Below are 16,093 nucleotides of genomic sequence, written 5' to 3' on the forward strand. Positions count from 1 at the left end.
CATGTGTGGGCTGAAGAAAATCCCCATGCAATAACCGAAACCCATTTCCAACACCAATTTTCGGTTAATGTATGGGCAGGAATTATAGGTGATCATCTAATAGGCCCATTTTTTCTACCAGGACGCCTTGATGGTCGTTCTTATTTACAATTTCTCGAAGAAGACTTACCTGGGTTATTGGAAGATGTGCCACTTGCGGTAAGGAATCGAATATGGTACATGCACGATGGCGCCCCTGCTCATTTCAGTGTAATTGTCCGAAACCATTCAAATACAGTTTATCCTAATCGTTGGATAGATCGCGGAGGACCTCAGCAATGGCCAGCAAGATCCCCCGATCTCAACAGTTTAGATTTTTTTTATGGGGTCACCTTAAAACTCTTGTTTATAAAACTCCCGTTAATACTTTAGAAGATTTAAGAGAGCGAATAGTTGCCTCGTGTGAAACTATACGAAATACGCCGGGAATATTTGAACGGGTGCGTAATTCCATGCGTAGAAGGGCGGAAGCATGCATACTAAGTGCAGGTGGCCACTTCCAACAATTTTTATAATCAGTTTTGGTATTATTACTAATTAACAAATTTGTGCTATTCGTTTAGACTTACTGTCACAAAATAAAATAAAACTCGTTTTTGTGAAAAATTTATTTTTTTGCAGATTATGTTTCCAAATATTATTAGGGAATTGGTAATGCGTTATGAAGCAATTTTTAGATTCTCATTCATTTTAGAATTGATCTAATTTCTTAATTTGCTTTCTGTCGATTTTTGTTTTTTTGAGTCAAAATCATGCGTCGGACAAAGAAATACCGAGAGATCAAATTTTCTCAAAAATAAATGAGGATTTTAAAAATGATTTTATTTTGAAAAGAAAGCATTGGCGTAGTACTTTTTCCCCAAAAATATTCAATGCGAAACCCGTAGGGATACCACTGTTTGAAAAAATACAAATTTGTGTACATCAGAAAATGCGCCTTGAGGCATGGAACATATGTACCAAATATGCCAAAGATGTCTACAAAATTATCTCAGTTATTATTAAAAAACTGATAATTTTTGAAAATTTTGCCACCCTGTATCTCAAAAGTTAAGGCGTTTAGGATTGCTGATAGATACTACTTTGACGTGACGAGAGGTCAAAAAGCCCGAAACCGGTCTGCAAGTGTGCCAGTTCTTATAAATGAAAATCGATTGCAGTTGTATCGCCAACAGCTACGGAGGAATTACTTCTGTGAAGATTACTGCACTGACACCATGGATATACTCCAACGCGTGGTATTAGCCAGGGGAATAGAAAACCGTCAACCTACCGTGTAGTTGAGTCGAGACTGGCCTAAACAAATTGTTATTTTAGTTAATTTGATTTTCAGCCAGTCTTCAAGTAAGCCCACTGTGATTTTCTAGCCATTACACTTGTGAACAAAACTCACAACAAGTACTATGCGAATACTTCTCACATAGCGTTATTTCAATTAGTCAACGTGTCATCCTGTTTTGGCAACTTTCCAGGGGTTGTAAAAATATCATAAAACGCGCATTACGAGAATCCCAATTCGTGCCAAGTAGTCTCTTAGCTTTTATCTCTTTGTTGAATATTCGTTTCCTTGGTTTTGATGATTGAAGTTGAAGACATAGCCCTGATTCCAACATTCTGACTGAAGTGAAGATGAAAACGTACAATCATAGTGGGATAGTGAGAGAAAATATCATCATTGGAGTTGATCCTTCTAAATAGTTTAAAATTGTAATAGCTTGCCAAAAAAAGTGAAACAATTGCCTAACTAATTTATTTTATATTTTCGTTTATTCCTGTATGATCATGACTTTCTTGGGATTGATGATTATTTTGTTTTGAATGTTCGAATAGCGCATGTACAAAGTCACAAGAACAATAAAGATATTGTAACGAATCTGAAGCCGGCCCTTACCGATATCTCAGCCAGCAAACGCATGACATCACCGCGAAAAAAGCAGTTTGACTCGCCGGGAAAATATTAGGCGAGTACAGAGACCACTAGATAAATCTAGAACGATCGTTACCGATATATAAGCCCTGCTTTCCGTCCAGAGATGGCAGTATGAATTTAGAAAACGAGTCGAGCGGAAAATGAAGAATTCAAACAGTGAAAATGAATTAAGTGCTGAGTGTTGTAAATAAATTAGTTTGCGATATTGAAATATTGTTAGAAATAAATTTGTTTACTACAGTAAATTCTTTAATTCGTTACAATATAATCAGGAGTTATATTCCGAATGCTTCAAATTGTATAGGTTGAAATGTGTACAAATCCATAATTTCGGAAATTTTGCTGAGCAGATAATTTGATGTATCATCTTGAACTAGTATCCGCCAAACTATTTGTTTGAGGGCATACTTTTTTAATGATTTCACTACATTTCTGTATTACTTCATGAATAATCTGTGTGTAATGTTTTTATTTCAACCAATTTCATGTGATGCAACACTTTCATCTACTTTTATTAGTTTTATTTTTATAACTGTATATTTTCACATTTTTGAATACTTGGTATAATTCTAATGCGAGTTTGCGTAATACACTCTGTACCAAGAATAAACCGTTCTTGAGATATTCACAAAAAACGTTGAAACTCCAAATTTCTTGGAAATACCAGTCACGGGCAAGGTGTAGATTTTCATCAGTTCAAGAATGATTATTATGACGATTAAATAAGCTATTTTGGTAAACTTAGCTTCCCCCTCTAAATTATTTCATTCAGAAAATGGGATTTTTCCTGACCTTTTATCAGTAACCATTCATAAAACTCATAATCGACGTTACAAATCTGTGTCTTTCATACTACATGGACTCAAAAGTATCGGGCCTATTATCTGTTTCAGTAATGAGAGAGACTACAGCAGTATATCTATATATATATGTTTTTTTTTCCTTTATTTTCAGTATTTCAATATTAAATTTTACAAAAAGGATTTGAAGCTTTATATCTTCTATTAATTATCTCAAAAGTATCGGGCCTATTATCTGTTTCAGTAATGAGAGAGACTACAGCAGTATATCTATATATATGTTTTTTTCCTTTATTTTCAGTATTTCAATATTAAATTTTACAAAAAGGATTTGAAGCTTTATATCTTCTATTAATTATCTGCGAGCGCTTTCGACAGTTGGTAGTACTGTCATCTTCGAGGCACTCCTCAAACTGCAAATTGAAATGTATATATATATATATACATATATATATATATATATATATATATATATATATATATATATATATATATATATATAACTCCCAACGAATTGAATTAATTAATTTATACGACGAAAAACAAAATAACAAATCTACTATGACAAATGTTTAAATATGTCCAGTAGTAACCAAAACATTCTCCAACAAATAGGTATTTAATTGAATGGGATTGAAAAAACATTGTTTTTTTGAAGTCGGTATAAATAGATATTCCTTTGAATTAAACTGTCAACAGACACATCGCTCTCATCAATAGTTATGTTTTTTTTTGCTTAATATAATTATTATTTTTCAGCTAATCTTTATAATTTTTTACAGATACTTTCAGGTATTTCAAATCAATTTATATCATATTAGACAATGTAAGTTCAAACTAATGAAATGTATACGTTAGTGTTTTAACTATAATATTAAGTGTTTTCGGTGTAATTTCATCTGCAGCTTCTGTTGAATTTAAATTTTTGTATTTGTTTCCACTGAAAATGATTTTTTTGTGAATGAAGTATCATGAAATTTGGATATCGAAAAAAATCATTCTTGTACCTATAAATTGATGGATGTAGCCGTTACTACGTGGTACGAGTATGAAATCATCATGAAGAAGAGATAATTGACTCACAGTAAAACACATCTTAACGGAATGTCCGATGTTCCAAATAGAAAGAGACAATTAGAATATACCTCAAGATTTGAAATAAGCTCTAGGACGACATCAAGTGAAAAATATTATTTGCTTTTTAACTGCTCTCAACCTTATTATAAAATTGTAAATACTACCTACTGATTTGTAATACATACACTCCGCCGCTAATAACGATCAGGTTGATGCGGATAATTTTAAATAAAAAAAAAGACAATTGAAACGTTCTGTTTTCTACCACTTTCATTTGTAACTAACGTTTACTGCAGTTTCATACTATAAGGACATTTTCAAACTTATACGTTAATGTATAAGGACATTTTCAAACTTATACGTTAATGTATAAGTTTGAAAATATCCTTATAGCACGAAACTGCAGTAAAAACGTAGAAAGTTTCAATTCTTTTTTCTTCATAATTCTAGTACCTTATTTTTTTAAATACCTTATTTTCCCATAGTAATTCTATGAGTAGGTAACGTAGTTATATTTACCTAGTGTATTATGAGGATGAAGTGTATCTGTTCGCTTTGAATCGCTCATATGAACATGTTTTGGGGGTGGAAGGGGTAGAGGCACCACAAGTGGTAAAACTTGGGGACGAGGTGATTCTTGGCTTTGCTGACTATGCTGACTGTGCCTAGGACTGGGGCTGCGACTTGGAGTTACAGACCTGGAAAATGCAAAGTGTAGATAATTGGACTATAGAAATAATTTGATTTTTTGTTTCGCTGAAAGCTTCCCAATCAAAATAATTTATTATGTTATTCGCGTCAAGTTTGAATATGAAACTACTAGTCGCAGTACCTACGTAACTTGATCTCTTGAAATGTTTCTTATAAAAGTCTCTCAAACTCACTATATAAGACCTGAAGTAGGAAATAAACATTTCCGTTAGCTTGACATGATACCAAAGAGTTTTTCTTACTCCCTGGCATCCTCAAAATTGACTGCAACCTCAAAAACAGAAATCACATAGTGGTTTCGAAGTTCTTTCTTCAACTGGATTGTTGTGGAATTGACCGCGGTGGTAGTGCGCCCGACTCACAATCGGAAGATCGTGGGTTCGATTCCCGCCTCGACGAGATATTTTTCTCGAGAGAATTTATCTGGTTGAAGCGGGGGTGATCAGCAAATCGGAGGAGTACTCTTATCACACTCAACTAGTCGGCAAAGATTGTCTTTCAACTAATATATATATATATATATATATATATATATATATATATATATATATATATATATATATATATATATATATATATATATATATATATATATATATATATATATATATATATATATATGAGCACCGCGCTGATGAGGCCAATAGCCAGAAACACGTGTCCGCGGTTTGCCCCCCTTTTTTTTATTTGTATCATACACACTCGATAAAAAATATATATATATATATATATATATATATATATATATATATATATATATATATATATATATATTTCGAGTCGTTTTGTTATTATTTCCCCTACGTATAGTATTTCAGAATGAAATACGAGACCATTTACCCTTTATCAGCCTCCTCTAGCGTTTGACAGTTAAAATTTATTATGATTTTGAAGGACAACTTATTGATATATTGAAAGAGCTCTCTTTCATTTCCAAAATAGACTTTTGAATCGTTCAAAAAAGAAAAATGTGCATGCTATAGACACAATAAATAGCAGAATTACTTTGTTGCACACTACAATGAAAAGAATGAAGGAAATAAATAAATTGAAAATTTTTGATGTATCAAGTAAAATATTTGATCTATTTTGTACTGTTAGTTGAAGAAGTGCATCAGTCAATAAAAAAAAAAATGAAAATCATGTCATTTGTCCTCACATCAGCCGAAGCCTTAATCTTGATGAAAGAAATAAGTAACCTTCATTTCCTTTCCCCACATTAACAAATGTCAATTAATATTCCCAAAATGTACAACACAACAAATAATATCTCGCAAACGTGTTGCGCATTAATTACTTCAGCTTCATTTATTCCGTCTTTGCCCAGCAGAAAATTATCCCCCCCTCCCCCGACCCGCTACCTTCTTAACTCACCTCTTGGGATTCTTTTTCGGTGAGGATTTATTGGAGCTCGAGTCTTTGGTCTCTTGTTTATTGCCGTTGTTCTCCGTAGCGTTCGTTTTGGCGGCGTTCGTAGAACTTCGGTTCCTCTTCCTGCGCCTCGTCTTTTTCCGTGTGTACGACGACAGCAGCACACCCTTGCGGGCGTCAATTTTCTTTATCTTTTGTTTCGACAGCTTTTTCACGTTCAGGTTGGTCGGGTCGAAACTGAACGTGGAGTCTTCGCGATGGTCCACAAGTTCTTTTTTTCGCTCCTTCAAATCAAAAAGATGTAGTGAATAATTTAGTTACGTCAGTACTTTTATATTTACAGGGTGATTTGGGATGCCAGAGATGAGAAAAAAATAAAATAAAACGGGATGGAGTGGAGAAGACGGGATGAGACGGACGAGATGGGACAAAATGGGATTTAACGAAACGAGACCGGATGGAACGGATAAAAATATGACACTTATAGCTTTTAACGACATAGACTGTTCTTTTTTGCTATATCTCCTAACAGATCTTCAAGATATTCATTTTTCAGAGGTAAGAAATGGTTCACCTTAGTTCATTTACTTATACAAAATAGATAATTCCATCTTATTGTCAGACAAGACGGGATGGTACTTGATAGGACAAGACGGGATGGACGAAAAGGGACGGAACGGACGAGACGGACAGGATTGACCGGACGAAGGGACACAAGGGACGGGACGGGCGGGACGAATGGTATAGGCACCGTATAGAAGTTAACACCAGTAAGTTCACTCTATGCCATATTTGGGTCAAGATTCCCCACCTCGAATTTTATGCGCGGCCGAACTACAGCGCAACCGACTGAATCTGAGGCGTTTACCAAGCGAGCCAAATTGAGGCATGGAATATTATTACAGAGTGAGTCGTTGTAAGTGGTGGTTTTGTATTTCTGGAAAATTTGTGTCTAGTTTCAAAATGAACAAGTGTCGAGCTGTGGGTTGTTGTAATTTGCAGGGTGATGTCGGGATTCATTTTTTTCGATTTCCAATCAACGAAAAAAGGTATGTTTTTCTATTATTCATTATGTTAGATTGAAGTAATCAACATATAACGTAATAAAATAAATTGTTATAGACCATATATATTGGAGTCATTAATATGCAGACTTTTTATTATGAATTTAATTTGATGAAATTGAACTTTACGAATAGTATATGCCTCCAGTTCCACTGGAAATTCACAAAGGAAAATAATTATTGAACCACATCAAGTTTTGATTTGTATCTGTAGGAAAACAATTACTTCCACTGAAATCTTTGCCAAACCAAAGTATCAAATGTTTATTCGAATAACCTTTTTTGGAGCCTACATTCCATTTATATGTTCCAGATAAACTACTATAAATAGCAAATATGTCTTTTCTTAGATTCTGTCATCAATATCGAAAAACATTAGAATTTCATTCGATTGAGACACTTCATAATTAGCAAACTAGGCAACCCAAAACTAAGAAATCTGTATTTTATACTGAAGTTTTGATTTACAACAATCAACCCAATACTATAAAAAAATATTTCAGGAAATCGATTCAAAACAAAATGAAATAAACTTTTGCTAAACTACCTCTTTTTGTCTCTCATCAAATTCTGCTTCAATCTATTTGGTACCTATATTCATTTGTATTTTTCAAGATCCTTACTATGAACACTAAATGTTTCTTGGGGCCAATAAAGATTATTGTTATTAATATTTATATATTCTCTAGATATATGCAATGAAAGAAATTCGTGGAGTTTGTTGGTGATGTTCCTCCGGAAAAATGTCACAAAAACATGAGATTGTGTCATCTTCACTTCGATGAGAAATATTTTGCATCAACCGGAAAAAACTGCCTAGATAAAGATGCAATCCCCACAATTCGTTCAGGTAAGAATAATGGTTGTTAATGAATCGAACAACGATAACGACCGTGGAAATTCCTTTAATTCAGTCACAGGAGATTATAATTATATTATTATATAAGACAATCTCCCCAAATATAAACAGTTTTTGGACAAAGTGTTTGATATTTTAAATTCAAATAGATTTGACGATGTGAAATATTTCAATAAACCTTTTTTTTTGAACATCAAAACAAATTGATTTTCTGAAAGAAATGAAAATATTTATCAGCAAATCAACTGTAATATCGAAAAAAGAAAAAAACATGACTGGACAAATGAGATTCATTGAGGGGTGGTAGATAACAATTTCGGCATTTCTGCAACTTTGCAACTGGGTCAGCAGAGAAACCTAATTCCTATTCAAATTACCAGAGCTTTCAAAAACACATTTACACACAGACAGAAGGAACTAACTGTCTAGAAGATACTAATGAGATTATATCTAGTATTACAGATGCAGACATAAATAGAATGAAGATTCTTGTGGAAGTTCCAAAAAATCCCTATAAACCTTTGAGAGTAGAGACAAATGATTATAGAACTCTAGCCACTCCATAAGGCAATAGCTTGGGCTATGTTTGTGGATATCTTCTGAGAAAATGTTTAAGGAAAGATTCATGACAAGTATGTACAAATTTTGCCAAATTTTGCAAGGCATATAGTAATACAGTAGCCAAACAGTTTGGAAGTTTATATATGCCTCCAGGTTCATTTTCACAATGTATCATTCATCTAGAGACAGAATTTCTTTAATCATTTCAACAATATATGTGCCACTGATTGCATAGGCAACCAGCTCAAAACAATGTTTTCAAAAATCAACATTTCTCACCCTTGTGATAATTTTCCTTTGTATTATTTATTTTCTCTTTTCACAAGGGTAAGAATTTATTATACTTTAAAATTTGCCAATAGAAATTAGAAAACAAATGTTAAAAAAAAATCAAAAACTCATCATTCTGAAAAACCTTTAAAATATATTAGCATGAGTTTTTGACCTAAATTGTATAATCTTACTATATGAAATATACGTTTATTCTACCACTTCGTCTTATTTTTTATGAATTCCTAAACAGTTCACAATCATATGAGACATTTATTGGGAGCTCCTCGTAGCAATGATGAAGTCAGATCATGGTCACATATTTTTTGATCGAACCTCGTGCAGAGGTGCACAACAGCTCTTAGCCAACACCCTCCTGCCCCGCCACATGCCAGCAAAAAATAAAATCTCGACCCGAAACGTCAAAGACACCGACGGCAGTGAATTTACTTCTGTTTACTTATGTACGGTGGTATAGGACTTAACGTGATCGGCTGCAAAGGAACGAAACATAGGTAATGGAACATAGGTAATGGAACTAGTTGAATTGCATAGACAGCTATTTTGCTATATCTTCTGAAATATCACAAAAATATCCATTTTTCAGAAGCAAAAAATTGTACGCCGAAGTTTAACCACTTCTGCTACATCAATAATTGTATTTCATTGTTAGAGTAAAATAAGATGGGATGGGATGGCGTGAAAAAGACAGGACGGACATATTGGGCGGATCGGAATGGGACTCAACAAGACAGGACGTGATGAACGAGAAGGGACGGAACGGAATGGCAGGATGGACGGGACAGACGGGACGGACGGTACAGGACTTGACGCGACGGTATGGAAAGGAACAAAACAGATTCTAATGGAACTTTCATAGCATGAACTGCATAGGCGATCTTTTCTGCAACATATTCTGAAATATCATGAAAATATAAATTTTTCAGAAGCAAAAATTGTACGCCGAAATTTAACTACTTCTACTGAATCAATAATTATATTTCATTGTTGGAATAGAATAAGATAGAATGGGATGGCGTGTAAGATTGAAAAAGACAGGTGGGACGAACCGGGACGGGTCGAGATGGTACGATGGGACGGACGGGAAGGGTTGGAACAAAATGGACAGGACAGACGGGACGAATGAAATGGGGCATAACGCGATGGCAGGGAAAGGACCGGAATAGATTGGAAAGTAACTTGTATAGTATGATTTGCACTGTTTTCACTGAAAGATCATAAAAATATCAATTTTTCAGAAGCAAAATATTGTATATCACAGTTCGACTCATACTGAATGAATAATTCTGTTTCATTGTTGTGATGTTTGGTAACAATTTCAATACGTGCCTCAACGTTTTTATTCTCGAGAGGTCGTAAAGTGGACAATAAAGGAGGAGTTTTCGCTCATAGATGCAATGGCAGAGCTAATATTGGTCAGAAATTTGTACATGGCTCACTCTAATCGATGGGAAATCTACATAGCGAGTTCATTCAAGACTGACGGTATATTTCGTATGTTAACTCACGAATGCAAATGACAGGCGTCTCTTCATGTTGCCAGTTGAATGATTGTATTTTGCTCAGTAGCAATAACCCGAAGAAAATATACCACATTCAATTGGGAAAGTTGAATACTCTTTATATACACTGTTTTCTCAAATTTGTGAATCAACAAAAAATTGTTTTCACAGTCCCTTCAAAATATCTGACGTGAGTTTATAAATGACGACTAGCGGAATCAGAAGCATTTTGAGGCGACGTAAAATCTGTTATTGAGTAAGGATTTTGCAGTGAATTGAATTTTGTTTCTAAAAGCAAGTTAACATGTATTTTGGTTGTGATGAAAGGACGAGTGTTTTTGTTATTCGGGCGATAAAAGTTAGATACTCTAGTAGTGTATTGTTACGAAACTGAATGACACTTCCATCAGGTACTTTTCTATCAGTTCTGATACCAGCGTTACAAAATATAACTAAAATGAATGTAAAGTTGGTCAAATTCATAAGGCAAATCATTTGAAGGCACAATTTGTTCAGACCAGTCTCAACTCCCTACACTTAAGTTAAAAGAATGACACCTATCAGAAAACTACTCCCCTGGCTAATATCCCGAAGGGCGTTGCATTATATCCGACAGGTGTCAGTGCAGGATTCTTCACTGAAGTTATTCCTGCATATGCTGTTGGCGATACAAGTGCCGCAATAGATTTTCAATTATTGGAATACACTTGCAGACCGATTTCGAGCTGTTTGGCCACTGGTCAGTGCAATGTAGTGTCAATCATCAACATAAAGTTGATGATTTCCGATAATTGAAAATCGAATTTTTTCAGAGTATCATTTCTCGAACTAGGCTGAAGCGAACAAAAAACAACATATTTGTCATCGCCCCATCTGCATCTGTAACCAATCGCATATCCGAAGTTTACCCAATTCCTCGTATAAGCAAAAAACTTCACATATAGTCAGTAGGCATATTTGAAGACTGGCTATAAATCAAAGGAACAATTTGTTCAGGGCAGGGTTTCCTCGTTCACAGGCAGATGGGGCGAAGACAAATCTGTTGTTTGTTGTCCGTTTCAGCCTAGTTGGAGGAATGATACTCTGAAGAAATTCGATTTTCAATTATCGGAAATCATCGACTTCATGATGATGCACTGACGAGTGGCTAAACAGCCCGAAACCGGTCTGCAATTGTGTTCCAATAATTGAAAATCTATTGCGGCAGTTGTATCGCCAACAGCATATGCAGGAATAACTTTAGTGAAAAATCCTGCTCTGTCACCTGATATGATCCAACACCCTTCGTGGCATTAGCCAGGGGAGTAGTTATTTTCTGATAGGTGTCAGTTCATTAACTTACAGTCTTCAAGTATACCCACTGACTACACATTTGATACGATAGACTACAAAATTTCACTCTCTATTTTACACTTTATAGGTTTTTCGGACAATGCTATTAGTCTTATGTGTAATTATCTACAGGACAGGAGTCAATACGTGGAGACAGCTGTGGGTCAGCCAGCAAGACAAAAGGTCACTTGTGGAGTTCCACAAGGGTCTATACTTGGCCCCGTACTATTTAGTATATACCCAAGTAATTTCATTTCAAGCATTACAACTTGTAAAGTACACTTTTATGCTGATGATACACAACTTAATCACTCATTTGCTGCAGAAGACTGGTTTGAGGCTCAAAAAGATATATTTGAAGATATAAACCGATTAGTAGAAGTATCACATGCGCATGAGTTGAAAATCAACGCACTCAAGTTGAAACACGTTGAAACCATTATGAGAATTAAAATTCAAAATGAAGAGTTACTGTTTACAAGTGATGCAAGAAATTCAGGTTTACACTTAGATACAGAACTTCGATTTAGAAAACATATTAATTCTTGTTTTCAAAAGGCTTATTGTTCATTGAAAATGATTTACTCTCATAGAAATGTTCTTTCCTAATCACTTTGAAAACGTTAAGTGATACACTTGTTCTTAGTAACTGTAACTTTTGTGACGTTCTGTATGGGTCATGCTTAGATCATAACGATATAAATCGTATAGAAAAAATGCAGAAATCATGTCTCAGATTGATCTACGGTATCCGCAAATATGATCCAGTATCTCACAAGCTAAGATCCGCAAAATGGTTAAAAATGCAAGATCGCCAAAAACTTCATTTTCTCATTTTAACCCATGCAGTAATCAATAAACAGTGTCCTCCATTTCTTTACAATAAAATGAAATGTAGGACAGATATTCTTAACCTTAATTTACGTCATAGGAATCATATCTTGCTTGCTCCTTACAAAACTTCTCTGTTCCGAAGAAGCTTTACCTACAAAGTGTTCAAGCTTTATAATGAGATTAACCCATCACTTCGTACTATGAAACTATATTTATTTCGAGACAAAATGAGAGACAGTCTGTTAGCCAAGAATGAATAACTCAATGTTTCCACAGATAATATTTATTTATCATTCAACATTTTTAAAATGAAAATAAAAATTATTGGTATACGAACAATTATTATTATACTTTTAAATTGGGGCTGAACTAGAACTTTTTAAATTGTTTTCAACTCCATTTTGCATTCCTGTTCTTATTACTTTTTATATGTATATATACTTTTTTGTTTTGTCATCTTTTCTGAAATATTTTTATGTTTATATTGAACCATGTAATTGAATGCAAATAAAAATGATTAGTATTATTATAATTATTATTATTATTATATGTGAAGTTTTTTTCTCATACGAGGAATTGGGCAAATTTCGGATATGTGGTTGGTTATCTCGTTCACAGGCAGATGGGGCGATGACAAATCTGTTGTTTGCTGTCCGCTTCAGCCTAGTTGGAGGAATGATACTCTGAAGTAATTCGAATTTCAATTATCGGAAATAATCGACTTTATATTGACTACACTACCTTGCACTGACGAGTGGCCGAACAGCCCGAAACCGGTCGGCAAGTGTGTTCCAATGATTGAAAATCTATTGTGGCAATTATATCGCCAACAGTATATGCAGGAATAAATTCAGTGAAGAATCCTGCACTGACACCTGTCGGATATAATCCAACGCCCTTCGTGGTATGAGCCAGGGGAGTAGTTGTTTTCTGATAAGTGTCAGTGTATTAACCAACAGTGTAGGGAGTTAAGACTGGCCTGAACAAATTGTTCCTTTAGATGATTTGATTCATAGCCAGTATGCCCACTGACTATATGTATAATTTATAAGATGGGAAATGCTTCTTTTTAATTTTTTATGTTTCAGGACAGTGGTAAGTAAAATTAATGGGATTCGATAACATAAACTTTATTTTTGACTGACCAATAAAAATTAATTCAGAACAGGTTTGCAAAAACATTATTTTAGTGAAGAAGTTTTGATTTTTGACTAACCGTCAACAGATTCGTAATATGATATAATATAGAACTGAACAGCATCACATATTATTTTCGAAGAAGTAAATAGCATCTGATTACTACATAACAGTGTAATTTGCCAAAGATAGCAAATAACCCAGTTGAGTTCTAGTTGAAATATTAGATGAGTACATAAAGTTTGGTCAAAAATATCATTTTTGATTTTTTCGACAGAGAGTGAATGACAGTTTATTATCACTCATCACCAAAATCAGCATACATGTTATTATTGGTTATTTTTCGCCGATTGAGAATTTATTTCGCTACTGGAGGGTGGTTTATACTAACCAACTCTTTGATTCGTATATATTCTCGAAACAGCAACATCAAACCATTCTCAAAGATAATCGAGGGTTAGTATTTTCTGTCACAATTTTAGGAGACTATCTACCATTCCAGAAAGATGTTCAGGCTGGTTATTTCTGTCGAAAACTCAAACTTTCATAGAATTCAGATAAGATGAAATTTCAATGACTAAATAAAGGTGTCTGTTTCCACTTCATGTTGAACTCTCCAGTCTATAAGTGAAACTATTCTTATATATTGTCAAGTACTGAATGATAAAATAATATGAGGACCAAATTCATGCAATTATATCGGTATATTTGTAACTCACACTCAGGAAAGAGTATTGTTTTCGTTACGGGCCTCAATTCCCTCTCAGTTTTGGATACTTCCACCCTTCAACAACAAAACACCCCGCACTTTGAAAATGACAAACTCCGTGACTTTGTCCATTTATTTCCCACAGGTATAATCCTCGAACAAACAAGCATCAGCTATGCCTTTTCTTGTACCCTATTATTACGGTATTTGTCTCCTCAAAGCTCCGTGTGAATTATGCAAACGGGGTCACATTGGGGGAGAACAGAACAATAAGAAACTTCAAAGGGCGGCAAGAAGCTCTTTTGATGGTTTATCTCATTTGTAGGAATTATGACACCATGCCATGTTCAAGGTGAATGTTGATATTTCTCCACTAGGTCAATTGATAGAGGTAGATTTTTCTGTTCACCTCTAGCCAGAAGGATATACTGTCAAAATAGTACTCGTATATGTTCAATGGCACAAATCTAAATGCAAGATCAATCAGGAAAAAACTAGATGATCTTGAGGTTATCAAAAATGAAAGATGAAAATTCTGTATTAACAGAAACATGTCTCAAGAGGAAGAACAGTTCTTCAAATTAAACAAACTCTATCTTACATTTTCGAGTAGAATCGAAACAGAAGGAGGGGTTGATATTTTCGTTTATGAAGACCTTGAATTTGTAATGATGGATAAATTGGAAAGTGAAGTTAATTGCTTAGCATCGTGTGGAAAAAAATTTCAATAATTATTTTCGGCTATATTCAAATGACCCGAATTCGGTGATAAAATTTTCCCTAATATACCTCTTAGATGAGAAAATAGTGTTGAAGAGTAAACATCAATATCAAATGATTTTATTGTATATAATAATAATATATTATGTATGTATTATTGACAAAATTTTAACGAACAGAAAAAATAAATTGAACTAATCAAATTGAACAATATCCACTATAAAATGCAGATATTACTTGTGACTAATGAAAAAAAAGGAAAAATTGACTGTGAACCATAGTTTTCAAAAAACCGTCAAAAGCTAATGAAAAGACGTGATAAATGTTTTAGGAAAAGAAAAGAACCTCCCGACAATATAGATTTTAGTGAATTGTATCAATATTGAAATATGCTCGTCAAGAAAACTATAAGAACTTTGAAATAGAATGTTATAAGAAACGCTACAAAATGCAACAAGTAAAGATGAATGGAAAACAATTATCACCTCCTCAAATGCCCAACCAGCTTTTCAACAGTGGAGACGGGAGTGGGTATAAAGGAAGAAGAAAGAAGCGTCGGTCAAATATGAAGAAAGACAGTTATTTTTTTCACAAATGAAAATTGTAACGAAGATTGTGGAGATTCGCCAACAGCTATTCTCAAAGTTGGGGAGACTTTAAGGGTGTTATCAGTTAGCAACGAACAGGCAAATGGAAAATAAAGGCGCTTGGGAAGGAGTGTAGTCTTTGAGATGTCCGAGTTCTTCGACAAGGTAAACTTCAATTAAAACATTTCGAGTAATTCCAACATAAATCCTACGACAGTTGATAATTGATTATCTCCCTTGAGATTAATCAATTTTCTACTCAGGAATACTTTGAAACATTCTTTCAAAATCGCGATGTCCTTCCTGTGTTTGGTCCAAAACCAAGATGAATTATTTGAAAAAAAACGGTATCTCATTAATGAACTTTGTGAATATGCCGATTCCAGCAAAGATAGGACTCATTTCACATTCCTGGCATATACAGGGTCATAATAGATCGTAATACGAAATGAAATGTTTTTGTTATATCCAAAGTAAACTATAAACTATGTGAAATTTTATAGACGTTCCCTTTCTCCATTATAAAATCTGGGGGTTTACTACCAATTGAGGTAGTGATTTTGAAACTG

General features: G+C 34.2%; 1 protein-coding gene across 1 annotated transcript in view; it reads right to left on the bottom strand.

Moving 5' to 3' along the window:
* LOC111503873 (sodium channel protein 60E) overlaps positions 1 to 16,093 on the bottom strand; it is a 331,231-nt gene that overhangs the window by 74,025 nt on the left and 241,113 nt on the right. Inside the window, exons 7-8 of the mRNA XM_074186486.1 lie at positions 5,932 to 6,212; positions 4,366 to 4,544 (exon numbers count right to left, since the gene is read on the bottom strand). Of these exons, the coding sequence (XP_074042587.1) occupies positions 4,366 to 4,544; positions 5,932 to 6,212 (460 nt within the window). The remainder of the gene's footprint in view (positions 1 to 4,365; positions 4,545 to 5,931; positions 6,213 to 16,093) is intronic.

Source organism: Leptinotarsa decemlineata, unplaced genomic scaffold (assembly GCF_025532065.1).
Source record: "Leptinotarsa decemlineata unplaced genomic scaffold, Ldec_3_MD MMD2_tig00078422_RagTag_RagTag, whole genome shotgun sequence".
Taxonomy (NCBI): domain Eukaryota; kingdom Metazoa; phylum Arthropoda; class Insecta; order Coleoptera; family Chrysomelidae; genus Leptinotarsa; species Leptinotarsa decemlineata.